The following is a 24,428-nucleotide window of genomic DNA, read 5'->3' as shown; positions in this document are numbered from 1 at the left end:
TGGATCGAGGTTTGCAATACATGAGAGGTAAAGGCAGAACAAATGCGAGTTGGCATTTTCCACTTAGATTGGGGAAAATATATATGAAAGGGAAAAGGTTTAGGGGGAACATTAGGGGAAATTTCTCCACTCAGAGTGGTGGGAGTGTGGAATGGGCTGCCATCTGATGTGCTGAATGTGGGCTCGATCTTGAGTTTTAAGAATTGATTGGATAGATACATAGATGGGAGAAGTCTGGAGAGTCATGGAATGGGAGCAAGTCAGTGGGACAATGGTCAGCACAGACTAGAAGGGCAAAATGGCCTGTTTTCTGTTCTGTAGCATTCAATGGTTCTATGGTTTTAGACCACAAGTTGGGGATGGAGAGTGCGATGATAATTGTTATGAGGGGGCCTAACAGACCAAGTTTTCTCAGCAACTTCTGGAATCTATGTGCTACAGACAGTAGGTTCACATTCACCAGTGTGATCCACAGAAGATATTTATCCTCATTCGAACGGTTATTCCATGAGACTACACTATGAATTTATGTTTATGTCATAAATGTGGCTGCTTAACTACCTCTCTGACTGTGAAGAACATTTCATACTTAGACTTTAATTTCACAACTCTTTACTCATTAACCTTTTTTAGAAAGTTAGTTCCGTAACATTTCTTTTCGTTCCTGGCTTGCTGCCTTTTCAATGGGATTGGTTATTTGTACAACTTGTTGGTGAATTCCCTTGACTCTGATGGCAGCAAACTTCCAAAAGATGGTAGCATTTCTGTGGGATGTTTTCTTTGTACAATAGCCTTAACACTTAGTCCAAAATCCAGACCATTACAGTTCAAGAGAAGTCCTTTATACTCCAATGAACCACACATTCATTTTTTACTTTCAAAGTCTCCGGTCCAAACAAGGAATTATGAACTGGTAGAGCAGAAAGACTGATCATTTCTTCTTTGTATTATCATAAATAAATTCTAAACTTTATAAACAGTATACATATTAAAAATGCAGTATAAATTACATTGGACAATAAAGCTTTTTCTTCCTGAATGCTTTTAGATGTATTTTATGAATTTTTGACTGCTGATCACAAAAATAACCTGAAGATTTTCCTGTCTCGCACCATTTTTACTTGATATAACTTATTTTTGTAATTTCCTGTCATATTTTAAGTCTTCTTCAAACATACAAAACCATTGAAAATTCATTCTCTGCATTCGCACTTGGACTTCTTCCCTACTAATCTTGGTGCCGTCAGTGACCAACACGGTGAAAGGTTTCACCAAGACATTGCGACCATGGAAAAGCGGTATTAGGGCAACTGGAATCCATCAATGCTGGTCGACTATTGTTGGACATTGACACGAGAGGCATCAGATGCTGAGTACAAATGAAAATCAGCGGCAAAGCATTTTTTAGGTCAGTTGAACTAATGCAGTGTGACAACATCATTATGCGATTAAACACGCTAAATCCAATAAAAGTTTGTTTTTAAAATGTTCTCCAACTTTCTACGTGATACAGCAAATCTGAAATGATCTTTGAGTTCAGCTTGAAGTTGCCTATCATAATCCCCATTTTTATTTTTTAGGAAGCAAACCTTTTGAAAAAATTTGTTGTCCTTTGTTCTTACATGGGTAATTATTATCCTTACTATAACAACATTTTAGTTTTTCTATCTTGCTGGTACAAGCAATTATCTTTCTTTCTATGAATTAGAATTCAACATGAAATCTTTAACTTCTGCTCATTTTTGGAAGTTTTTTTTCCAGTTTATTGTCAAATACACCAAGATTTCATAATATAGTTTGTGTTACAAGCACTCCACCCAGGTAGCACATAGTAGAGAAGGGTGGAGTTTTAGAGAGATATTAGTTCCTACATAGCAAAGGCAACATAACTTTTCTGATGTGAGGTTCATTCAGGATTCTGATAACAGCAAGACAGAGACAGTTCTGGGAGGTTTCTGTGGTCAACCACACAAGTGATTTTATTTTTGAGAAATCATTGAAGAAACCTGTGTGGCTCTCTGATAGAGTGATCAGATTATTCCCACTGCTCTACTCACTCCCTGACAGTCTTGTCAAGAATTTACCCGGTCCTCTGTTGAACATGTTCATTGATTTCCTACAGTCTTTTGGATGAAAGTACAAGATGTTGAATTAACAGGAGCAGCCCTTGGAGGAAGTCCAACAAAAAGGAAACTGTAGCAGCCGAGCAGGCCATGCAGGGAGGCTTCTATCAGTTCCTGAAGAGGTCTCCCCCTGCCATTTCCTACGCATGCTGTGTGATCTGCTGAGTTTCTCCAGCACGTTTGTGTATTTCCCTTCATTGCAGCATCTGCAGACTTTCTTGTATAATTTCAGTCAGACCCACCAGGTGACGGTGCAGAGTGCAGCCAGCTAAAGGCGACTGCTATGGCAAGCTCCAGCTCAGGGTGGCCTCACACCAGCCAGGGGTCTGCCAGCTCCTGGCAACCAGCAATGGGGACCAGGGTCCATGTAGGTACCATGCTGAGCAGTCCAAGGGTCACTAGGATGATTCTGGGAATGAAAAGATTATATGGCAAGCTCCAGCTCAGGGTGGCCTCACACCAGCCAGGGGTCTGCCAGCTCCTGGCAACCAGCAATGGGGACCAGGGTCCATGTAGGTACCATGCTGAGCAGTCCAAGGGTCACTAGGATGATTCTGGGAATGAAAAGATTATATGAGGAGCGTTTGACAGGTCTTGGTCTGTACTCATTGAAATTTAGGAGAATGAGGGGGATCTCATTGAAACATCTTGAATATTGAAAGATGTGGACAGAGTAGATATAGAAAGGTTGTTTCCCATGGTGGGAAAGTCTAGCACAAGAGGGCACCACTTCAGGATTGAAGGGTGTCCACTTAGAACAAAGATATGGAAGATTTTCTCCAGCCAGAGGGTGGTGAATCTGTGGAATGTGTTGTCATAGACATTTGTGGAGGCCAGGTCATTGGGTGTATTAAAGGCAGAGATTGATAGATCTTAATTAGCTAGGGCATCAAAGGTTATGGGGAGAAGGCTGGATAGTGGGGCTAATTGGGGAAATGGATCAGGTCATGAATAAATGGCAGATCAGACTCGATGGGCTTAATGGCTTATTTCTGCTCTTACGTCTTATGGCTTTGTAATGCTCCAGTGTTTTGGAACCAGGCTTGAGGAGGTCCAGGTGGATATTGGATCACGAGCTCAAGTTCACTGGTGAACAGTGTGTGGGACAGTGACAGTGGGTGGTAGAGGAAGTGGTGAGGTTCACAGCCACTCGATATCCTAGAGGAGACTCTCTTGCACTTCACCTTGTTTTAAAACCATCACCAGAACTTTGCACTTCTTTGGTGATCTTTGCAGGGCAAAGAAAGGTGATCTTTTCACCATATCCTGTGAACATATGATAGTAGATGGAACTTAATCCATGTGAGACCACAGCAATTCTCCTCCTTACTTGAAATTGTGCCGCTGCTAACCCTTCTGCTGTTGGCAACATGAAGACACTATGGCACAGATTGCCTGCCTTTACAACATACAAATTGTGCATCAAATCACGTTGGCACTTTTTCCTTGATGTTGTTCATTTCCAGCTGAATTTTACCCATTAGGAGATTCAATCGCGCACTCCTGAGTGTGGATCACTTGAGCACCACAGAGGCACTCCTGCACCCGATGACGTTGCCAACAACCTTTGCAGGCAGAATCTGAAGCTATGAAGCTCAACCTGTGTTTTGTGTAACCTGTTGACCTGCATCTGCCCTGTTTATCCTACTCAGTCATTATTGACGGGCCAGTGTGTCCAACAACCAAACGGCCTGGCAAAAAGGGATGGGTATCAGAAGGAAATGGCTGGTGAATGCACAAAATGATCGCGCTTAGCTCTTCCATCAGCGCAGTGCTGAGGACAGTCAGGTGAGCCTTCCTCTAGATTCCCTGAATCAAGCGATACTGACAAGTGCCAGCAGCCCCCAGAAAAAGGGCCTTCACCAGGTATAGGATCTATCCAACCGTCCACCAGAGGAGCTTACTCCTGTTTGAAAGCTCCTGTCAAATGCACGATTCAGATGTGGCAATCTGTTTTCCATTGTTTAGAGAAACCGATGCAAAGAGTCCAGAATTTCATTTCTGCGCTGGAGCCTTGGGGAGGTGTCAGTATTCATCAGCTCTGATTTATTTGGCTTTGATGGTGCCATGTGTAATTATTTTCTTATTGAACCATTCAAAGTGTTGCTGAGACACAGAGGGCAATGTTTCTTCTCAAATGCAATAAAATACCCATTTAAAATGGCCTGTCTTATGATGCATGTTGAACAAATAGAATTCTTTAAAATTGATTTAATAAAATGCCTATTTTTGCTTCTGTAGTGATCCATAGGGGGTAAAATGGAAGGTTACTTAAGCATTTACTGTAAAAGGACATTAATTACTATAAATCTTTCTGAATCCCTGAAGCTTTTATTGCCATGCCATGAATTTTAACAAGATTTTTTGATCGCAAAAATAGATGGTTAAAATGAACAAGCTTTTTACTGTTCCCTTTAGGGCAGTGGTTTTCAAACTTTTTCTTTCCATTCACATACCACCTTAAGTAATCCCTATGCCATAGGTGCTCTGTGACTAGTGAGGGATTACTTAAGGTGGTATGTGAGTGGAAAGAAAAAGTTTGAAAACCCCTGCTTTAGGGTAACGGTGGTATCGTTACTAGGATGGCTCCTAGAGCCTTGAACTTTTGATCAGAAGACACTAGTTCTCATCCTGCCACCATATCTGGAGAATTCAGAGACACAAAAACACACGGTTACACTGGACAAGAAGTTTTTATTTCAAATGGTTTGCTTCCTGGAAAAAAATTGGGGATTATAAGAACTTAAGAAATAGGAGCAGGAGTCGGCCATTCAGCCCGTCGAGCCTGCCCTGCCATTCAATGTGATCACGGCTGATCTGATGATCAGCTTATCTCTACCTACCTGCCTTTTCCACATATCCATTAATTCCCCGACTATGTAAAAATCTATACAACCTTGTCTTAAATATATTTACTAACGTTGCCTCCACTGGGAGGCAACATTGGGAAACAAATTCCAGAGATTCATCAGCCTCTGGGAAAAGCAGCTCCTCATCTCCACCCTAAATCTACTACCCTGAACATTGAGGCAAAGTCCCCTCATTCTAGTCTCCCAGACCAATGAAAACAACTTATCTACCTTTATCTTATCTATGCCTTTCATAATTTTATATGTTTATAAGATCCCCTCTCATTCTTCTAAATCCCAGTGAGTACAGTCCCAGGCAACTTAATCTCTCCTCATAGGTTAACCCCCTCATCCCTGAAATCAACCTCGTGAACCTAATCTGCACCACCTCCTCAAGTAAGGAGACCAGAACTCGCGCAGTTCTCCAGGTGCGGCCTCACCAGGACCTTGAACAGTTGCAGCATAACCTCCCTGCTCCTAAATTCAATCTTTCTAGCAATGAAGGCCAACATTCCATTTCTCTTCTTGATAGCTACACCAGCAAACCAACCTTTTGCAATTCATGTACAAGCCCTCCCAAATCCTTCTGTACGGCAGCACGCTGCAATCACATGCCTTTTAAATAATATTTAATATCTGTTCTTCCATTTTTCCTTCCAAAGTGGATAACCTCACATTTACCATCTGCCAGACCCTTCCCCACTCATTTATCTCTCTGTAGACTCTCCGTATCCTCTGAACAATTTGCCGCTGATTTTCATTTGTACTCAGCATCTGATCCCTCTTGTGTCAGTGTCCAACAATAGTCGGCCAGCAGTGATGGATTCCACTTGCCCTGATACCACTTTTCCATGGTTGCAATGTCCTGGTGAAACCTTTCACCATGTTCATCACTGACTGCACCAAGATCAGCGGAGAAGACGTCCAAGTGAGAATGCAGAAAATGAATTTTCTATGATATGTTACATTTCATGGTTTTGTGTGCTTAAATTAGACTTAAAATATGAAAGGAAATCACAAAGATAGGTTATAGCTAAAAGAACAGTATGTGATAGGAAAACTTTAAAGTAATTTTTGTGATCAGCAGTCCAAAGTCCATAAAATACACCCAAAAGTGTTCAGGAAGCAAAATCTTTGTTGTCCATGTCATTGAAGAGATTCCCTAGGAAGGAAGGCTGGCCTGTGTGTGATCTGAGACCCATCGAAGTGTTTGTCGCTTGATTGATACAGCCAAAGGAGAAGCATAGCACACAGAGGTGCTGGAGAAGCCCAGCAGGTCATGTAGCAGGTCAGGAAGTAAAGGTTGGCTAGCATTCTATGGATGCTGTGTGACCTGCTGAGTTCCTCCAGCACTGGGTATTGCACGTGACCCCAGCATCTGATGATTTTGGGTCCAATAGCAAAGGAATGGAAACAACTTTATGTGTTCATCTTGATGAATTGATGAAGGATTTGAAGCCATGAAGGCTTGCCTGCCCTCCAGCGGTTGGTTTTGGCTCTGATGGCAGCCTCAGCAGTTTCTTCTTGGTCCTCTTGACAATTGGGCCTAAATTTGTGGAGTCAGAATCAAATTAGAACATCCTGTGGGGAAGATTGTGAGGGGGACCGTGTTGAGCTGGTGGGCTGATCTGCGGTAATAATTCCGTGTCTTTGTTGATTGTCCTTGCAGCTCCTTTCACAGAATGGCAGGACCAACCATCTAATAATAAGTTCCTGGCTTTGAAGCATTCCCCAGAAGGTGCTATCTTTTTCCATTTCCTGACAGAAAGTGTTTTTCGGACCTCTCTCATGAGCCACCATTAAAGTGTATGTTTGGGAGGAGGGGAGTGTGATTTATATGACCTGATGGGATTTGAGCCCAGATTAATTCTAGATTGGACTGGCAGAACTATAACTGACTGGTGAAGATGACCACTGGTGGACAAACTGGTATTCAGAGAGGCAATGATGTTCACTGAGCTGGAGGTTTCAAAGACAATTCCTGAAGATGAACAAGAAAAAGTGTAGTCATTATTAAAAATACCACAGATCTGTTTCCTTTATCCAACTAACTCCCCACAGAGATCTTGTGACAATATGCCATGTGAAGAAAAGTATATAAATAGTTCTAGGTCGCACCCATGTCAATGGCCCACATTCCAGATGCACAATCAAGCAATACTAAATTACGCTGAGCCGGGGGCACTGTTGACAAGGGACTGTATTGAGTTTGTCTGAACAAATTCAATGCCCGACATTTGGCAATGATAAACAGAGGAGAAGAACCTTCATTTCATCAATTTGATGCAGAAGTGTGAGAGAATTGGTTCCAACTCAAATTTTGTGTGACACTCTCACTCTATCTCACTCTCTCCCATTCACTCTCACTTTTTCACACTCTCTTGCTCTTTTTTTCTCTCTCTCATATTTCATTGAAAGCTTTCCTATAATAGTTCACTGTTAGTATTCTGCGTCACCATTAGATCAATATTCTCCATGATCTTTTACGGCCAGCAGCCCTGTGGGTCATGAGGTACTCACTCTTGCTTTTCTATGGCAGTTTCCCTCTCCAGAATGGGATACCGTCACCCCAGAAGCCAAAAACTTGATCAACCAGATGCTAACCATCAATCCAGCCAAGAGGATAACAGCAACCGAGGCCCTAAAGCACCCATGGGTCTGCGTAAGTCCCCGTTCCAACCTGTTCATCAATGGTACATCCAATGGCTTTGTGTTGTTTTACCTTGTCTGTGTGTTTGTCTTCGTGCCCTTGAAAAACAATTATATTTGTATCTTTTTAAGAAAATCATCCTTTTACATCTAATAATTTAGGATGTTATCCCTCTCACTTGACCTTTTCGCTTAAATATTTGATGAATAAATGTATGGACAATTTCAGATGGGTGTGAAATTGTTCCAAAAATTCCTATAAAACTCAATGTTATTATAAATGTTGCTGATATAGGTTGATGTAAATGATTTTTTTTCTCTAACCAAATAACACTAGACAATTTCTTTTCTCAGCAACGTTCCACCGTAGCATCAATGATGCACCGTCAAGAAACAGTTGAATGTTTGAGGAAGTTCAACGCCAGAAGAAAGCTGAAGGTGATTGGTGGTATTGTTTCCCAACAAAATCCTGCGTACTCAAAGCCAATGAGGGATTTTTGGGTGGGAGGTTAACGAGAACATAACGTGAGAATGTCGTGCCAGAAGTAGACCACTCAGGCCCCCAGCATCCAATGGCCTTCTTTCCTTTTCTGTGCCAGTTCCGCGGTTCGTGCCACTGGGGCCGGGGTTCGAGTCCCGCACTGTCTGTTAGGAGTTTGTACGTTCTCCCTGCTTCTGCGTGGGTTTTCCTGGGGGCTCTGGTTTCCTCCCACCATTTGAAATGTACCGGGGTTTGTAGGTTCATTAGGTGTAAATTGGGCAGCACAGAGTCGTGGCTTGTTATCAAGCTGTATGTCTACATTTAAATTTATTTAAATTTAAAGTTCTGAACAGCCCATCAGCCAGGTTGAAGTGTGGCGGTTTTTATGTTTCTATTGCTCTGTGGATCTTGGTAACAGGTCCAAAATTGTCAGGATACAAAGCAATTAGATATACTATGAAGCCAGAATTATTTTTTTGCATCTGTGAGGCTGATGTGCTAGAATTAATAACTACATATATCATGTTGAGAAAGATTAATTCAAGCATATTTGTCATTAATAGACATAATTAAAATCTGCAAAGAGCTTCTGCTTGAAATTTTGTTGTTGTCATAGCACACGGTCTGCAGACACCGTAATTGAAGTAAAAACACAATGCTGGAGAAACTCAGCAGGTCAAACAGTGTCCTTTATACAGCAAAGATAAAGATACAGAACCAATGTTTCAGGCTTGAGCAAAATATGAGGCACCTGAATCCAATGGTGGGGGGGTGGGGGGGAGGGAGGTCGGAGGAACATGGTCCCACAGGCAGGAGGTAATAGGTGGATAAAGGAGGGGCGGTAAAAAGGGGGGGATGGGTCTGTGAACGGAGAGGGAATGGGGTGGAGAGCTGGAGGAAAGAGGGATGGGGAAGGGAGGGAGAACGAAGAGTTGGCTAGCAGAAACCGGAGAAGTCTATTTTACATGTGGAAAGAGGTTTGCAATGAGTGGATTTCACACACCCCAATGAAGAGCAGAAAGGGCTGAATAAATAGTTGTGATCTCTGTTGAAGGGTGTGGGGAGGAAATGAGCAATGAGCGCATTCACTAACCAATCTTTTCTGACCCAGGGTGCAATTCTGACCACAATGCTTGCGACAAGAAACTTCTCAGGTATGTCTCTATAAAGGTATGTCTCTAGCATGCTGTTGCATAATCGTGAGCATTTCACCAACCACAGGTGATGGGACCAATGCTGGTGTTTATAAACCATTGCTATCTGTGTTATTTTATCCGGGCATTAATTTCTGAGAGTGCATTTAACAATGCAGATAAAGCAACTTGTATTTGTCCACCAACTACTGCAGTTTCTCGACTGAAGTCAGGTGTAAAATAATGCTGTATATTGGAAGAAACCTCAGGACATTTGCGGTGAATTATTAGAATTTTGGATCTTACAAAATGATTGCCCACTGGGTTATGGTGTCTGTAGAAGGAGTAATAAATACACAGTCCCCAGAAGATCAGCAATCTGGAAATTTTTCCCAGTCCTGTCAAGTCCGTTTGTGTATTGGTTGGCACGCTAACTGGGTGGTTTGCCAGTGCTGTGAGAATTGGGGCTCTGCTGTCATTGCCTCTTGAGAGGTGGTGGTGAACTCCTGCAGTCTGCATGTCCGCAGTATTGTTGGGTCAGGATTCAAGATCTGGTGAAATGTAAATTGCTTTATGTGTAGCTTATAATCAAAGTTTGCTGAAATATACAGGTCTCCAGTTGAGCCTTTACTGGTTAGATTTCGGAGAATTAGTATCATTCTTCTGATTTCCTATAACTGCGTCCTTCAACAACCAGCGATCTTTTGATGTTTTAGTTTTAGTTCAGGGATGACAGTTTTGGTAAATACTGTTCTGTTTGGGAAAGAAATTGGACAATGGCAGAGCTTCCATGATTACAGAGCTAAACTTGCTCAGGTGGATGGCAAGGGATGGGGATACACTGATGATCATGCTTGGGGAGCAAAGAGGGGAATTTGGTGAAGAAGCTTTGCCATTGGTGATGGGTTGGAGGGGGATAAGGGAAATCCAGGGGGCTGGGAGGTGATATCATCCACAATATCCCATATGAGTGAGTGATCATCTTCAGCCAAATGTTTGAACACAGGCAAATCAGAAACCTGGTCACCACAAATTCCTGAGAAAATTAACCCTTTGTGAATGCCCCTGAAGAGTTAGATTGCATTGGAACAGCAGAAGGTTGGGTTTTTTTTCAAATGGCTCGAATGCGAGAGTGCATTGAGAAGTTCCATGGGCAAGCTCTTGGTGGTGTGCCTCTGCTATGGATTTTACAGGATCCACCGACTCGTAATTTAATGGCTTGGCCTCCTCTACATCAGCGAAACCAAAGGCAAATTGGGAGGCCGCCTCACCGAACACCTGCATTCTGCATCAGCCAGAGCTCCATTTCAATTCCTTTCACCATTCCGACACCAACAAGTCTCTCCTCAGCCTCATCCATTTCCAAGGTGAGGAAAAAAATTTAATCTTGAGGGATATAATAAATAGAAGCAGTTTTAGGCCATTCAGCCCATCGAACCAGCTCTGCCATTCAATGAGATCATGGCTGATCAGATGATGGGCTTATCTCCTACTACCTGCCTTTTCTCCATATCCCTTAATTGCCCCGATAGACAAAAATCTATCCATTCTTGTCTTAGAGAACCATAGAACCATAGAACAATTACAGCTCAATAACAGGCCCTTCAGTCCCTATCATTTGTGCTGAACCTTTTTTTTTTGCCTAGTCCCACTGACCTGCACCCAATCCTTAACCCTCCATATCTCTCCCATCCCTGAATCAGTCCAAATTCTTCTAAAGTGCTAAAACTGAGACTGTATTTACCAATTCAGCTGGAAGCTCATTCCACACTCCCTCCACACTCTGTGTAAAGAAGTACCCCTGATTTTCCCCCTTTCACTCTTAACCCATGTTCTCTCGTATCTCACCTACTTTCAGTGGAAAAAGCCCATCTACATTTACTCTGTCTATCTTCCTCATAATTTTAAATACCTCTATCAAATCTTCCCACATTCTTCTAAGCTCCAGGAAATAAAGACCTAATCTGTTTAACCTTTCCCTGTAACTCAGTTCCTTAAGTCTAGAAAACATCTTCTAAAAATGTTTACTGATTCAATGGGCAGAGAATTCTATAGATTCACCACTCTTTGGAATAACTCATCATGTTCCTCCTGGACAGTCTTGAACCAAATGGCATGAACATCAGTTTTTCTAAATTTAGGTAACCCCCCCCTCTCTTTCCATTGCTTTACCATCTCACATTCTTACCTTCCTCTCTGACCCCTCCCCCCACCCCAGTCTCTCTCTCAACCTGACATCTCCACCACCTCTGGTCCAAATATCATCTCTTAGCTCTTCCTCAGCTTCCATCTTCTTTTACTTCACCTGCCTGACCTGCTGAGTTCCTCCAACCTCTTATTGTTTGCTTGTAATTTAATAGTGTTAGATGGGGGAGGAGGAGGATGCAAATGAGCTGATGGAGCATATGAAAAAGAAAAGGAGTGCTTTCACCTGGTAAGCAGAGCATTTACTACAGCCTTACCACAGAGGATGCATAACATGGAAGAACTTTGTAATTTAAAGTACAACTGTCCAAAGTCAATGATGAACAAAGGGGGAGCAGTGGTTTTACATTCACAGCACCTTGAAAGAGGTCAGTCAGAGTTGGGTGACTCTGCTGTGTAAGGGAAGTCCAATTTGAGGCTGGCTGGTGGCTGGTGCTCCAGAAGAGGGTAGGGCTTTTGCTTCCTGGATTGTGGTGGTTCCGTGTTCCCTGATTCTTTGCAGCTTTGTGGCTGCTTCTCCAGTGTGGACACTCATGGCGTACCACTTCCGGCAATTGAGTTGGAAGGCTGAACCTCCGCTCCTTGTTGCTGAAGCAAAGCCTTGGGTTTCATGGCTTAAGATCATGAGAAGTAGGAGCAGGAGTCAGCCATCTGGCCCTTTGAGCCTGGTCCACCATTCAATGAGATCATGGTTGATCTGATGATAGGCTCATCTCCATCTGCCTGTCTTTTCCCCATATTCCTTAATTCCCCTATGATATAAAATTCTATTCAACCTTGTCTTAGATATATTCACTGAGGTCACCTCCACTGTTTCAGTGAGCACTGAATTCCATAGATTTTGAGAAAAGCAGTTCCTCCTCATCTCAATCCTACATCTACTGCCCTGGATCTTGAGGCTATGTTCCCTAGTTCTAGTCTCCCCTGCGCATGGAAACAATTTACCTACCTCGATACCTTTCATAATTTTATAGTTTTCTCTAACATCTCTCCCCCCTCATTCTTCTAAATTCAAGTGAGAACAGCCCCAGATGTCTCAATCTCTCCTCATAGGCTAACCTCCCCTGCACCACCTCCAAAGCCAGTACATCCTTCCGCAACCTTGGGAAGTGAGGGTTTGAGTATCCCAACCAGAGAAGCATCTAAGGTTGTCCTCGTGGGTTGTCAGTCAGTAACTAACATTTCTGTGATATAGACTTCAGTGACAGGGGAAGGGGAGCAGAGAAAGAAGAATCAGTGAAAACTTTCAAAAGGGAAGAATGAATAAGTTGCAAGGTACAGACCTGGGAAATGGATCCCTCTCTCAAAGAGTTGGAAAGAAAGCTTGTGGAGCAGCTGGTAGTTGCTTTCAATCCATGTCAAAAACTGTTCTGATATCAGTGCATTGAGGAAACAGCCTGTGTTCCATTTATCAAAATGCAGATTCAGATTCATAAATCAGCTAAAGGATTAAGGTCAGTCGTGGGTAGCACTAAGGTTTTTCACACAAGCCCTGCTGTAATGAGTGAGAGACGGGAGGGGAGGGGAGGAGAGGGAGATGCTCGGCCCACCAAAATGGCACAACAAAGGCAGCGAGCATTTGTCCACCTTTCCACTTGGTACCATTTACTGCCCACGCAGCTAGAGAGCATACTTAGCAGTATTAGAAATAGGACAGAAGTTGACAGCGCGAAAAGTGATTGAAGGGTAAAGGTAAAGGCCCCATTATTGTCCCTCAATACTACATTTAGAATGTAACAAACATAAAATTCTTTCACTCTGTCGACCATGAGGAAGACAGAGAGTCACAACTTTGTCCAGTACACCTCACAGAAATGAGGCCCCAGCGAGGAACAAACTCAAGACCCTGGTTTATAAGACCAGTGTTCTAAAGACTGAGCTAACGGAACCCTGCATTGAAGGTCTGATCAGGTTGACTGTCCCTTTCCCACCACGCTGCTGCCTGAGTGACTGAGCTCCTCCAGCTCTCTGTTCTTTGCTTCCCCCGCTCACTGCTACATTACAGTCCAGTGGAGCCTGTAAAGCAGTTGGCACCAACCCGTTACCTGCGGAACCTCCTAGTCAGCTGTTGCACTGGGGCCATTTGACACAGGATGTGCTGCAAACCGAAGGAAACAGATTCAGCAGGAGCTTCCATTCGGGGTTTAGTCATTACCAGAATGGAATACAATATGGGGATGGTAAGGAGCAAGAAGCTTGGACTCGTGTGAGGATGGATTGATTTTTCTATACTGCATGGTTCCATGGGCTGGAAACTCATCATGCCACACATTCTCATGTTACCTCCAAATTGTGGTCCAAGTTCTAAATAAAAGGGTGGCTCGGTTAGCTCAACACTGTTACACAGCACCAGTGATCAGGGTTGGAATCTGACGCGGTCTGTATGGAGTTTAATCGTTCTCCCTGTGTCTGCGTGGCTTTCCTCCGGGTGCTCTGGTTTCCTCCCACCCTTCAAAACGTACAGGGAGATGTAGGTCAATTGGGTGGCACAGGCTCATGGGCCAGAAGGGCCTTTTACTGTGCTGTATGTCTTTTAAAAAAAAAACTAAGAGCATTGATGTAGATGCACATTGTAACCTTTTGCATGTTTTAAAGGTAAACCTGGGTGCAAATTGGAAGCTGTAAAATCAAATTAAACAAATGGGCGGGATTTATAACACATGGGCTTTGCTGTTCCTCTTTTGACCTTTTGAGCCTTCTTGGCTCCTTTCACTAAATCCTTCCCTTCCAATAGTTGGCAGGCAGTCCACAACACCAGCTGCAGCAGCCACAAGTGCTGCTGGTCTGGCTGAGCAAGGTATGTGGTATCGAACAACACAGTGAAATGCAGCATGCAGACTGAGTGCTTTCACCTAACTTGGAATGACTTTCATTTAACCACCATTCATCATTGCTTACTGGAGTTGCTTTTCTCTTTAAGAAAACCATGAAGGTATGTGAATTGAAACAAAGAGCAAATATAATTGTGCATCTGCGTATGAAACAGACTAGTGAACACACAAGCATTCATGCACACATATACATCACTGTGCAAGGATTTTAAGTTGCAGATAACATTGAGCGTATATCTTTACGACCTCGTGTTCAACTCTCACGTTGATACACATGCCGCCATATGAATTAACGTGGGCACAAGGGTTAGACTGTTTTAAAATACACTCTGACAGATCAGGGTTAAGATATTCTGACTAAATTGGTGTTCACTTTGCAAGCGAACAATTTAAAACAAGCTGGTTTGGACCACGTTGCTGAGGTTTCAAAAAGTGATTCACAGCCCAAAGCTGATAGATATCCACCAATCGGCTGTTTTGTAGCCTCTTCAATTGTTTGTTTCTGAATTCCAGCTTCTGCAGGATTTGCTCCTTTTGGGGGAGTGGCCTAGTACATTTTAAGTCCATTTAAGTGTTGTAATTCTCATATTGCACTGAAGAGCACATTTCACCAGAGGATTTTTTTTGAGTGCAGAGAACCTCAGGTAGTGCACATAGAGGAATAATTTGTTTTGTCCAAAAAAATCAAGACAAGACCTGTTATTTGGATGGTCCACACTTGTCCACAGACCCGATTCTGAAAGAATTATAAGGGAATAACAGGTTTTTTTTATTGGAACATTGTGGAATGTTTTGACAAAATCATAGACCTTGTTTTAATTGAAAGAAAAATGTGAACTCTCTGCATGGAATGTACGAAGCATTAAACAAAGTGAGTCCAAATCGCTTTTGATCCAGGGAGTATAAGATTCTTTTCAGGGGTCTGATTGCTATCATTCAGGGTTCATACCAGATACACAGAGAAAGAGGGAGAGAATTTCTGCTTGGTACTTTCCATCTATTGTAAGCAAGTCAGGATTTAATGGCGTTCGATAGAAAGATGGAGAAACAAATTCTTTAAAGGACAAGTAGGATTAGAATTGTCGGCTTGGCAGATGTCAAACACCAGTAAGACTGAGTGGGCTGAATGTGTTAGGATGACTTTGTTCGATAATTAGGACGAATGTCTAAAAGGTAAATTATCAATGCTTAATTTAGCACAAGTTTCAATATTCCATTTCCATTTGTTGTGTACACCCTAATCTTTTTCCTTTGTTTACCCTGTGAAGGTAAAGCCATAACTGAAGTTTTTAAAAGTTCCTTTGCTCAGGAGAGTTTTTTTCTCAGCATGTAATCCAATAATTGGAATGTATCTCTAAATTAATTTACTTCCAGTGCTGGAAAACATTGAAACGCGGTTAGTTAGTGAGTAACTTTTTCTCTTTTACCAAAAGACTTAGATTGAGGGAAAGGGGTAGAAGATTTAAGAGATTAGAAAAGATTTTCTTTTACCTGGAGAATCCTTGTGATCAAGCTCACACCGCCTGAGGGGATGGAACAGATACTCTCATCACATTTATAATGCATTTGTTAGCCTTTTAAAACAACAGGGAATAAACAGTGATGTGGTGTATGCTGGCATACAGGATCAGTATGGATAGCTACTTGATAGCTGGCACAGGGGTTTTTAATAAAGTGACGACGCATTGAGGCCGGTTCCATTTGGGGGAAAAAAAGGTGGACTTACCTTTTTGGGGAAGGCTGTAAGGGCACTCCAGTGATACTTTTATAAAGAGCCATCCTCTGGAGCTGAGGGCGGAGGGGCAAGTTGGCAGTAACGCTGCCCGTCGCCGTGACATCAAACATATGCACCGAGCATTGGCAGTCTTTGTTACCCATAATCCCCCATGCAGCTGGAACTGCTCTGGGAAACGCAAAGCACTTCCTGCTGCATAGAGGATTATGGGTAACGAAGACAGCTGTTGATCCTTCTTCCAGCTCTTCTGCCCCTCCAGCACTCCAAGCCCAGCTCTTCACTCCCCTCTTTCATCCATCAGACTCCCCGGCTCTGCTTCTCCATGTCCACTCGTCAGCATCTGTTCTCCTTCCTCCCGGACCGTGGAGTTCAGCACCAGGTCCCTTCACCCTCTGGCCCCAGCAGGTGGAACCACTGTTAATATTGTTTGTATGTGTATGGCGAGCCTGCCCTTGCTGATTGTACCCGTGGCTCCTCCCCCTTGATTTCCCCAATAAAGATGGCCACGCCATAACCCCTCCCCCATAACAAACTCGGGTCTCGGATCTCTGGTCAGCAACATAAAAGTGGCTTCTGTTTATGCCTATCAGCCAGGTTTCGACTCTCCTTGCCCCCCCCCCCACCCCACTGGGCCTCCACCCTCTTTGGGCCGGACTCCCTCCACTCCCCCCCTTGCACGTCCATTCCCGCTCTCTCCGGCTCCTCACTGCCTCCCTGCTCCTTGGTCTTGGTGGCCTTGGTGAAGGAGCGGTGGGGGGGGAGGGTTGGGGGTACGAGAAGGGAACATTTCTGGGTGGCAGGAGGGATCCCTATCCCCAGCACCGATCACCATGGGAGCCCTGGAGTTGGCTCCTGGATCGCAGGTTGACAACGTCAGCAGCCTGGCCCTGAAGCAGCTGCCTTCAGCGGCATTGCCTTTATGGAGCGAGTTGGAACGACTCGCTCCACCTGTGAGACTACCCCCCGGATGGATCGGAGTTTGCATCCAGTATCCACCATCAGCGTGTTTATAAAGGTAAGTGAATCGATGTGAAGGTGGAGAATATCTGCCTCTACAGTCACTTTTTTTTCCTCTATAAAAAGGCTTATAGAATAGTACAGCACATGAACAAGTCCTTAAGCTCATGTTGTGTGCACCAAGTACAATGCCAAACTCAACAAAACTTCTTCTGCTGCACGTGAACATAGAACAGTACAGTACAGGCCCTTTGGCCCTCGATGTTGTGCTGAACTAAATATTCCTACCAAAAAAATTTAAAAACAAAACCCTTCCTGCCTTGCAACTCTCCATTTTCCTTCCAACCACGAGCCTGTCGAAGAGTCCCTTAAATTCCCCTAATGTTACAGCCTCCACCACCATCCCCGTCAATACATTCCAGACACCCTCAAATCTCTGTGTAAAAAACACTTACCCCGATGTCTCCCTAAACTTCCCTCCCTCCACTTTGTGCTCATGTCCTCTGGTGTTTGCTACTCCCACCCTGGGAAACTGGGTGTCTACCTTACCTAACCCTAACCCTAACCCTAATCCTTTTATAGTGGGGGTTAAAAGCCATGCAAAGACAGATATTCTCTCCCTTTAAACCACTTCACTTACCTCCATAAAAGGCCTGAAGGAGGATTGACTGGTTGAACTCGCTCCACCTTCTATCCGCCTAGTGGGATAGATTCAGCGGTGGTGTGTAGTTGCTCCACTTTCTCTGTAAAAGGATTGCCGCTGAATGTGGATCCAAAGGGGAGGGCCATCAGCCCGCGACCCAAGAGCGTGAATTTTAAAGAACCCATATGGTCAAAAGAGGCGGTTACGTTATGCAGGAGATCTGCCTGAGCCCCAAGATCTCCACTAACGTGCGTACATGCTCTTCAGTCATCATTTTCAGTATAGGCCGCCTTCCCCTCCTGGCGCATATGTTTGATGTCACGGTGGCGGGTGATGTTACTGCACCTCTCACCCGCCTCCTTCAGCTTCGGAAGCCAGCTCGTGATTCACCCCTGCATAAAAACACCTCACGATCTGCATTTTTGGTCGTCAGCATAAAAGGTAAATTCGCCTTTTTTTTAAAAACTTGAGCAGGCAATGACACGCATTCTGTGTATAAAAACCCCTTATGCCTCTCAGAATCTTGTAGACCTCTATTAATTCTCCTTATATCCCTTCATTCCTTTTTTATTCATTTCTATCTGGAAGCCTCTTAAACACCCCTATTCTATCTGCTTCCATCACTTGCTGTTCTCTGGGTGTAAAATGAAAGTCTGCCCCACACCCCTCTGTTAATGTGCTGGGGTGAAGGCTCAATTTCAGTGTCCTCTAACGCTACAGAAATTTGCAGCTCCATTGTTATCTGCTAAGAGTATGGTTAGTACCTCTGTCCCCAGATCAGAAAGCAAGTGCACCAGCAGTTCTTTTTGCCACGTTCAAGATGATTAAATTACAGTGAAACACAAAAGTCTGCAGACACTGTGATTGCAGTAAAAACACAAAAATACTGGAGGAACTCAGCAGGCTTTGCAATGTCCTTAGGAGGTAAAGATATATAACCAACGTTTCGGGCCTGAGCCCTTCTTCAAGGTATCTCAGGCCTGAAACATTGGTAATATATCTTTACCTCCTATAGACACTGTATAACCTTCTGAGTTCTGGTATATTCGTGTTTTAAGACCACAAGGTACAGGAGCCTAAGTTGGCCATTTGGCCCATCGAGTCCACTCTGCCATTCCATCGTGAGCTGATCCATTCTCCCACTCACCCCTGTCCCCGGCCTTCTCCCCATAACCTTTGATACCTGACTATTCATATACCTGTCAATCTCTTCCTTAAATACATCCAACAACCTGGCTTCCACAGATGCCCATGGCAGCAAATTCCAGAGGTTCACCTCTCTCTGGCTAAAGAAATCCCTCCGCACCTCTCTTTTAAATAGGCTCCCTTCGATCCTGAAGTTGTGCCCTCTTGTTCTAGACTCCTCTACCATGGGAAACGACTTTGCCGCATCTACTCTGTCCAGGCCTTTCAACATTCAAATTGTTTCTATGAGGTCCCCGCTCATCTTCTGAACTCCAAGGAGTACCATCCAAGATCCAACAAACATTCCTCATATGCTAATCTCTTCATTCTAGGAATCATTCTTATGAATTTTGATTAAATTACCGACCTGCTCTGTTTGCCAGTGTAGCTAAGGACCAATCTCTACAGCTGGAGGTTTAACAAAGTTTGGGTGCCACAGTTAGCGTGGCGGTTAGCGCAACGCTATTACAAGGCCAGCGACCTGGGTTCAAATTCTGCACTGCCGGTAAAGAGTTTGTACGTTCTCCCCGTGTCTGCGTGGGTTTCTCGGGGGCTCCGGTTTCCTCCCACCTTTCAAAAAAGTACTGGGGGTTGTAGGTTAATTGGGGGAATTTTGGTGGCGGAAAGGCCTGTTACTGTGCTGTGTGTCTAAGTTAAAATTAAATCAAAGGCTCCTTTTAAGTAAAAAAAGGAATAAAATATTGAGTGATAATGTTGGATTTTAGTTTCTCATCTTTTTCAATGATATAAAAGGTAAGGAGTGTATTTTCAGAATGCCCATTGTCTATTTGTGTTCCTTTTGTTTTGAGTTTGACCTCATGTCCTTGAATGTCCCAGTTTCCAGATTCAATGCACACCAGTATTTTGACATCTATATCAGCCGCTCTGTGCAAACTAAAAGAGGTTCTGCCACGTTTGAAGCACGAGTTTCAATGACCACTTATTGTACTGTTCAAGGATAATGCTTGCCCGTAGTTACCAAATGTGAGAAACTCTTCTCAAAGATATCTTGTAGCTGACTTTCTGCGCATGGATTTACAACAGGAGGAAAGTATTTCACATTAATCTGCTTCTGAGGACCTGCAAAGGTATTGAGGGTTTGGGGAAAGGTAGGAATCACTCCAATGCATTCTGCATTCAAAGAACAAAAGAATGTGTTAAACCATTAGAAGAAAACGATAATATGTCATCTCCAGTCCTTTCATTTGCTTCATGTACTAAGCGTGTGTTGTCCCCATCTCATTCCTTTGCCTTGACGTGTTTAAGTTGCATGAGGACAGGCGCCTGCCTAACGCATTTCATCCGGTGACTTCCCTTCACTAAAAGGACTACTTACCCACACCGCACGTGTGTGATCTATGTTGGAACAGTGGCTGTGATTCACGTCCATCTCGAGACATTTCACTCATGGAACCAGCCCATTTGGAATGTGGAAACCCAGGAGGGAATAAAATAATGAGCATGTGTTGATTCCTGCTGCAAAGTTGTCTCCCTCATGGCAGGCCCTTAGGAAGCATTCTCCAAAATGGTACATTTGCGTTGCTCTTTCACATTTTGGTCTTCTGTAATTATGTACCTTCCTGCTTTCCTTTGTTCCTCCTCCCATCTCCATCCCATCCTTTGTCTTGTGGTGATAATTTAATCCCCGTGCAGAATTTCCATGGTTATTTGGTATCTGCACTGTTTTCTATGGCCCAGAATCTACCCAACCAGGCCATCACTGCTTATCTCTGACTGGGCACCTGGGAGGTTTGAGACTTGAGAGGCCAACTTTGGTTGATGAGGCCATAACTGTACCCGTCACTGTGGTTCCTATGGACCTGCCTCATTGCCATTCTCCACATTTAACACAACCACTGCATTTGGAATGAAATTGCTATGAGAAACAAAAAAATATTCGTATTAATTATTGCAACTCAAACATCAATCTTTCCTCTGTATTTCTCTCTGTTTTCTTCATTTTGTAATTCTTGCAAGGTAAGACTTTGACAGTAACTTCCAAAACATAATGAAAAATGTTTACATTTGCCTTTCAATTCAGGGATTACTGTAATACTGATAATTTCCTTTTCTTTGATCGTTAAAGAATTTAAATTCATTGAAAATGTTTTTCTGCCAAATGAAATGAGAGTTAGACTTTTTACAGAGATTCATTGTCTTGGTGCCAGTTTGCAATGTGATATATGCTCACACTGTTGTTTCATTTGACTTTTTTAGCAGCTAAAAATTTACTGAACAAGAAGACAGATGGAGTCAAGGTAGGTTCGGGGTTGATGTTGGGTATGTGTAAGGGGGTGCATGGTGTGTGTGTGAGCACACATCACATGTGGGTGTGTGGCTGTATCATGTCGGGTGCCTGTGCATCCATGTAGAAAGTGTGAGTCAGGTGCAAATATGTGTTATACAGGTGGGATAGATGCATGTGTGTGGCATGCATGCGAGGCTGGTGTGTTAATGTGGGGGGCTTGGTGCTTGTTTATGGCATCAATACCTGTCTGTAGTTACAGATTTGTTCTGTGTGTGAGACAGGTCCAATAATGTATAATGTGTGCTTCGCCAATGTTGGGATGAGTATGCATATGTATGTTACGCATGTAGGATGTGTATGTTTAACTGTGAGTGTATTACATAAGGGGGCACATGTGTTGCACACCATGGATGCGGCCAATATGTGGGAGATTGTATGTACGTGTGTGGAAGGCTTCCGTGTGAGGTGTGAGATGCGGTGATGGAGTTTCACTACATGGGATGATGTGGAGGTGTGAGCGTGTATGGAAAGGGTTGAGAATGTGAATTAGGGGTTTGAGACTGGGTGTGTGCTCCATATTTCAAATCTGCATAAAACATGAAGAATATGAAGAAGGCAAATATTATTTAAGGTGTTTAAGGGGAGGAACTGGACTTTGGTTTTTCTGTAAGAACCAAAACAAAGTATTGCAAATGCTGGAAATCTGAAAAAAACACAGAAAATACTCAGCAGGTCAGACTGCATCTGTGGTGAGAGCAATAAGATTAACGTTTCAGGTCAAATACCTACCATGGGGATGTTTATCTTGTATCCGGAACATTAACTCTCCAGATTGTGAGTGGCTTGATGTTCATTCCCACCAATCTCTGCTCTCCGCTCCACAAAACAGGTTTCTGCTATTCTGCCTGACAACTCTGCCACCCCGATGAAGGACAGGAGTGACTCGAAATCTGCACACTCTCCCTCTGCCTTATATAAGAGCTCAATTTTCACACTAGTTGATCAACCCTGTCTTTACCAGCCTGACTTTCTTCAATAATTTGCAAAAAAAGAGTGTGAAAGGAAAGAGATTGTCTTGTGGACAGGCTCTGAGATCAGAACTATGAAAATTTGCAATCTGAATCTGAAACCAGGATTTACAAAGTTCAATCCATGAAAGGTTAGAGCACACAAAGGTTTTTAATTCACAATGCTTACATATACTCCAATTTACATTGGGATCAGAGCCAACCCAACTTCCGACCCTTCCATTGACCTTCAGTGAATATACACTTTGTCATTAAACTCAGTTTTCAGAAGTGTGAGGGTGTTGAAATGCTGTTCAAATGCCAGTTTAGATAATTGTGCATTTTTCTCATCGAGTATAATTAGAATACAGGCCACACTTTTGGATTTTGTAATGCAGAGCCCAGAGTGGTTGTGCATCGTCCTAGATATGGAATTGAATGGGCAGCACGGATAGTATAGCGGTTGGCGCAACACTATAACAGCACCAGTGACCGGGGTTAGAATCCGGCGCTGTTTGTATGTTCTCCCCGTGTCTATGTGGGCTTCCTCCAGGTGGTCCAGTTTCCTCCCACCCCTCAAAACCTACGGGGGTTTAGGTCAATTTGAGCATAATTGGGCAGCTTGGGCTTATAGGCTGAAAGGGCCTGTTACCATCCTGTATGTCTAATTATTTTTAATTGGATGTTTAGTCTGCCAATTCCACGCTGTGGACTTGGGCAATTAGAATTGCAATACAGTGGGTGGAGTAAGGGGTGCATGTTGTGGGCTTTTGCTCTGATTTGCCAAATTCTTAACATAATTTTCTTCACTGACCCTCACACTTTATTCACACAAATGTTTCAGCAAACCTGAGAAACCAGTCTGATGAAATAAACCAATTTCCTCATGACTGAACCCTCAGAAGATAGAAGTAGGATTGGAACATTGCACTCCGCTGTGGCACAACTTCCCCAATGGATGATAGAATATCGTACAGTACTGTACAGGGCAGGCTCATTACCCCACATGTCTGCACTGTATGTAATGTACAAGTTAAACTAAAGCTCTGCTCCTTGTATGTAATACATATCCCTCTATTCCCTGCGTACTCGTGCATCTAACCAGAAGTCTCCCAACTGCTACTGTAGAATCTCCATCACAGCTCCAGGCACCCACCACTCTCTGTGAGAAACAGAACCTGCCCAATCCACATTCAAACTTTCCCCCTGCCATTTTAAGCACGTCATCTAGTATGTGACACTTTTACCCTTGCAGAAAGTCTCTACCTGTCCACCACATCATAATTTCTAAATGTGTCAGTTCTCCCCTCGACCTCCAACACTCCAGAGACTGGTTTGTCCATCCTCTCCCCAAAACCCGTACCCTCTATTCCAGATGGCGTCCTGATAAATCTCCGCTGTACTCTTTCCAAACCCTTCATGCCCTTCCTGTCATGAGGGCGGCCAGAATTGCAGACAGTACTCCAAGTGGACAATCCAAGGTCTGATTTTGCTGCAGTACCTCTTCCTAGATCTTTTACTCAGTGCCCCAAGCATAACAGTGGTGCTGAGACTGTTTACAGACTATGCTCTTGATTCAGAGCAGTTATACTGAGAGCAGGGATGCACAAAAGCTTCAGCAGAAGTACTCTAACCTAGATCAATTATTTGCCTAAATTCACAGCAGAAATTATACTCCTGAAACCATTGAGTTATCATTTAGCACTTGACATATCATTCAGCCAACATCATTGAAATTATTTTCAAACTTGCTTGTGGGCTTTGTTGACAAAGATAGACTTTTAAATAGATGAAAAGGTTCAACTGATATCTTAGCATATGGATATTTAATATATTAGTAATAAATTTAAATGAACATAGATAATTATAAGTGAAACATCTGAAGAATGAGTTAAAGAAATCAGATTTCAAATAAATGCATGTTGAGGGTCCTGTCATCCTTGCAATTATGTTGTATTAATTAAATGATGTACCACTAACATCTGAGTAGAGAATGCCAGTGGGTTTGCATTAACCTGGTTGAGAGACATGCCTTGGAGGAAAAATTAACAGCGTCTACATTGTTTATTACATTTACACAGCTTATTAAATCTTTTCTATTCCTATTATTAAGCTATATTTTGCTCTTGTAAATGCTGTCTGGTGTTTTAATGCCATGTATCCATGCCAACCTCAGCTGCAAATCTCTTACTATGCCTACAATCCAAGAGGCAGAATTCCTCTCCATTTATCACAAAGGATATCTGCCAGAAGCAGACGCCTTCTGTCAAACAATTTTCTGTGTCTCCTTTCCCTGTAATCAGATATCAACTGGTTGTTTGGATTTAGGATGCAGAGCATTCTTATTGTCCATCCTCCTTGTCCCTGTTTGCCAACAGACAT

At 43.2% G+C, this 24,428-nt stretch overlaps 1 protein-coding gene across 3 annotated transcripts in view; it reads left to right on the top strand.

Moving 5' to 3' along the window:
* Nucleotides 1–24,428, top strand: part of camk2g2 (calcium/calmodulin-dependent protein kinase (CaM kinase) II gamma 2) — a 340,104-nt gene that overhangs the window by 251,565 nt on the left and 64,111 nt on the right. For 2 of the 3 annotated variants that reach the window (XM_069885378.1, XM_069885380.1), the window contains exons 10-14: nucleotides 7,512–7,634; nucleotides 7,976–8,059; nucleotides 9,214–9,256; nucleotides 14,175–14,237; nucleotides 21,009–21,049. In XM_069885378.1, the coding sequence (XP_069741479.1) occupies nucleotides 7,512–7,634; nucleotides 7,976–8,059; nucleotides 9,214–9,256; nucleotides 14,175–14,237; nucleotides 21,009–21,049 (354 nt within the window). The remainder of the gene's footprint in view (nucleotides 1–7,511; nucleotides 7,635–7,975; nucleotides 8,060–9,213; nucleotides 9,257–14,174; nucleotides 14,238–21,008; nucleotides 21,050–24,428) is intronic. The other variant, XM_069885379.1, reaches the window with a different exon arrangement.

Source organism: Narcine bancroftii, chromosome 6 (assembly GCF_036971445.1).
Source record: "Narcine bancroftii isolate sNarBan1 chromosome 6, sNarBan1.hap1, whole genome shotgun sequence".
NCBI classification, from domain to species: Eukaryota; Metazoa; Chordata; class Chondrichthyes; order Torpediniformes; family Narcinidae; genus Narcine; species Narcine bancroftii.
This window is presented reverse-complemented; position numbering and strand designations above follow the sequence as displayed.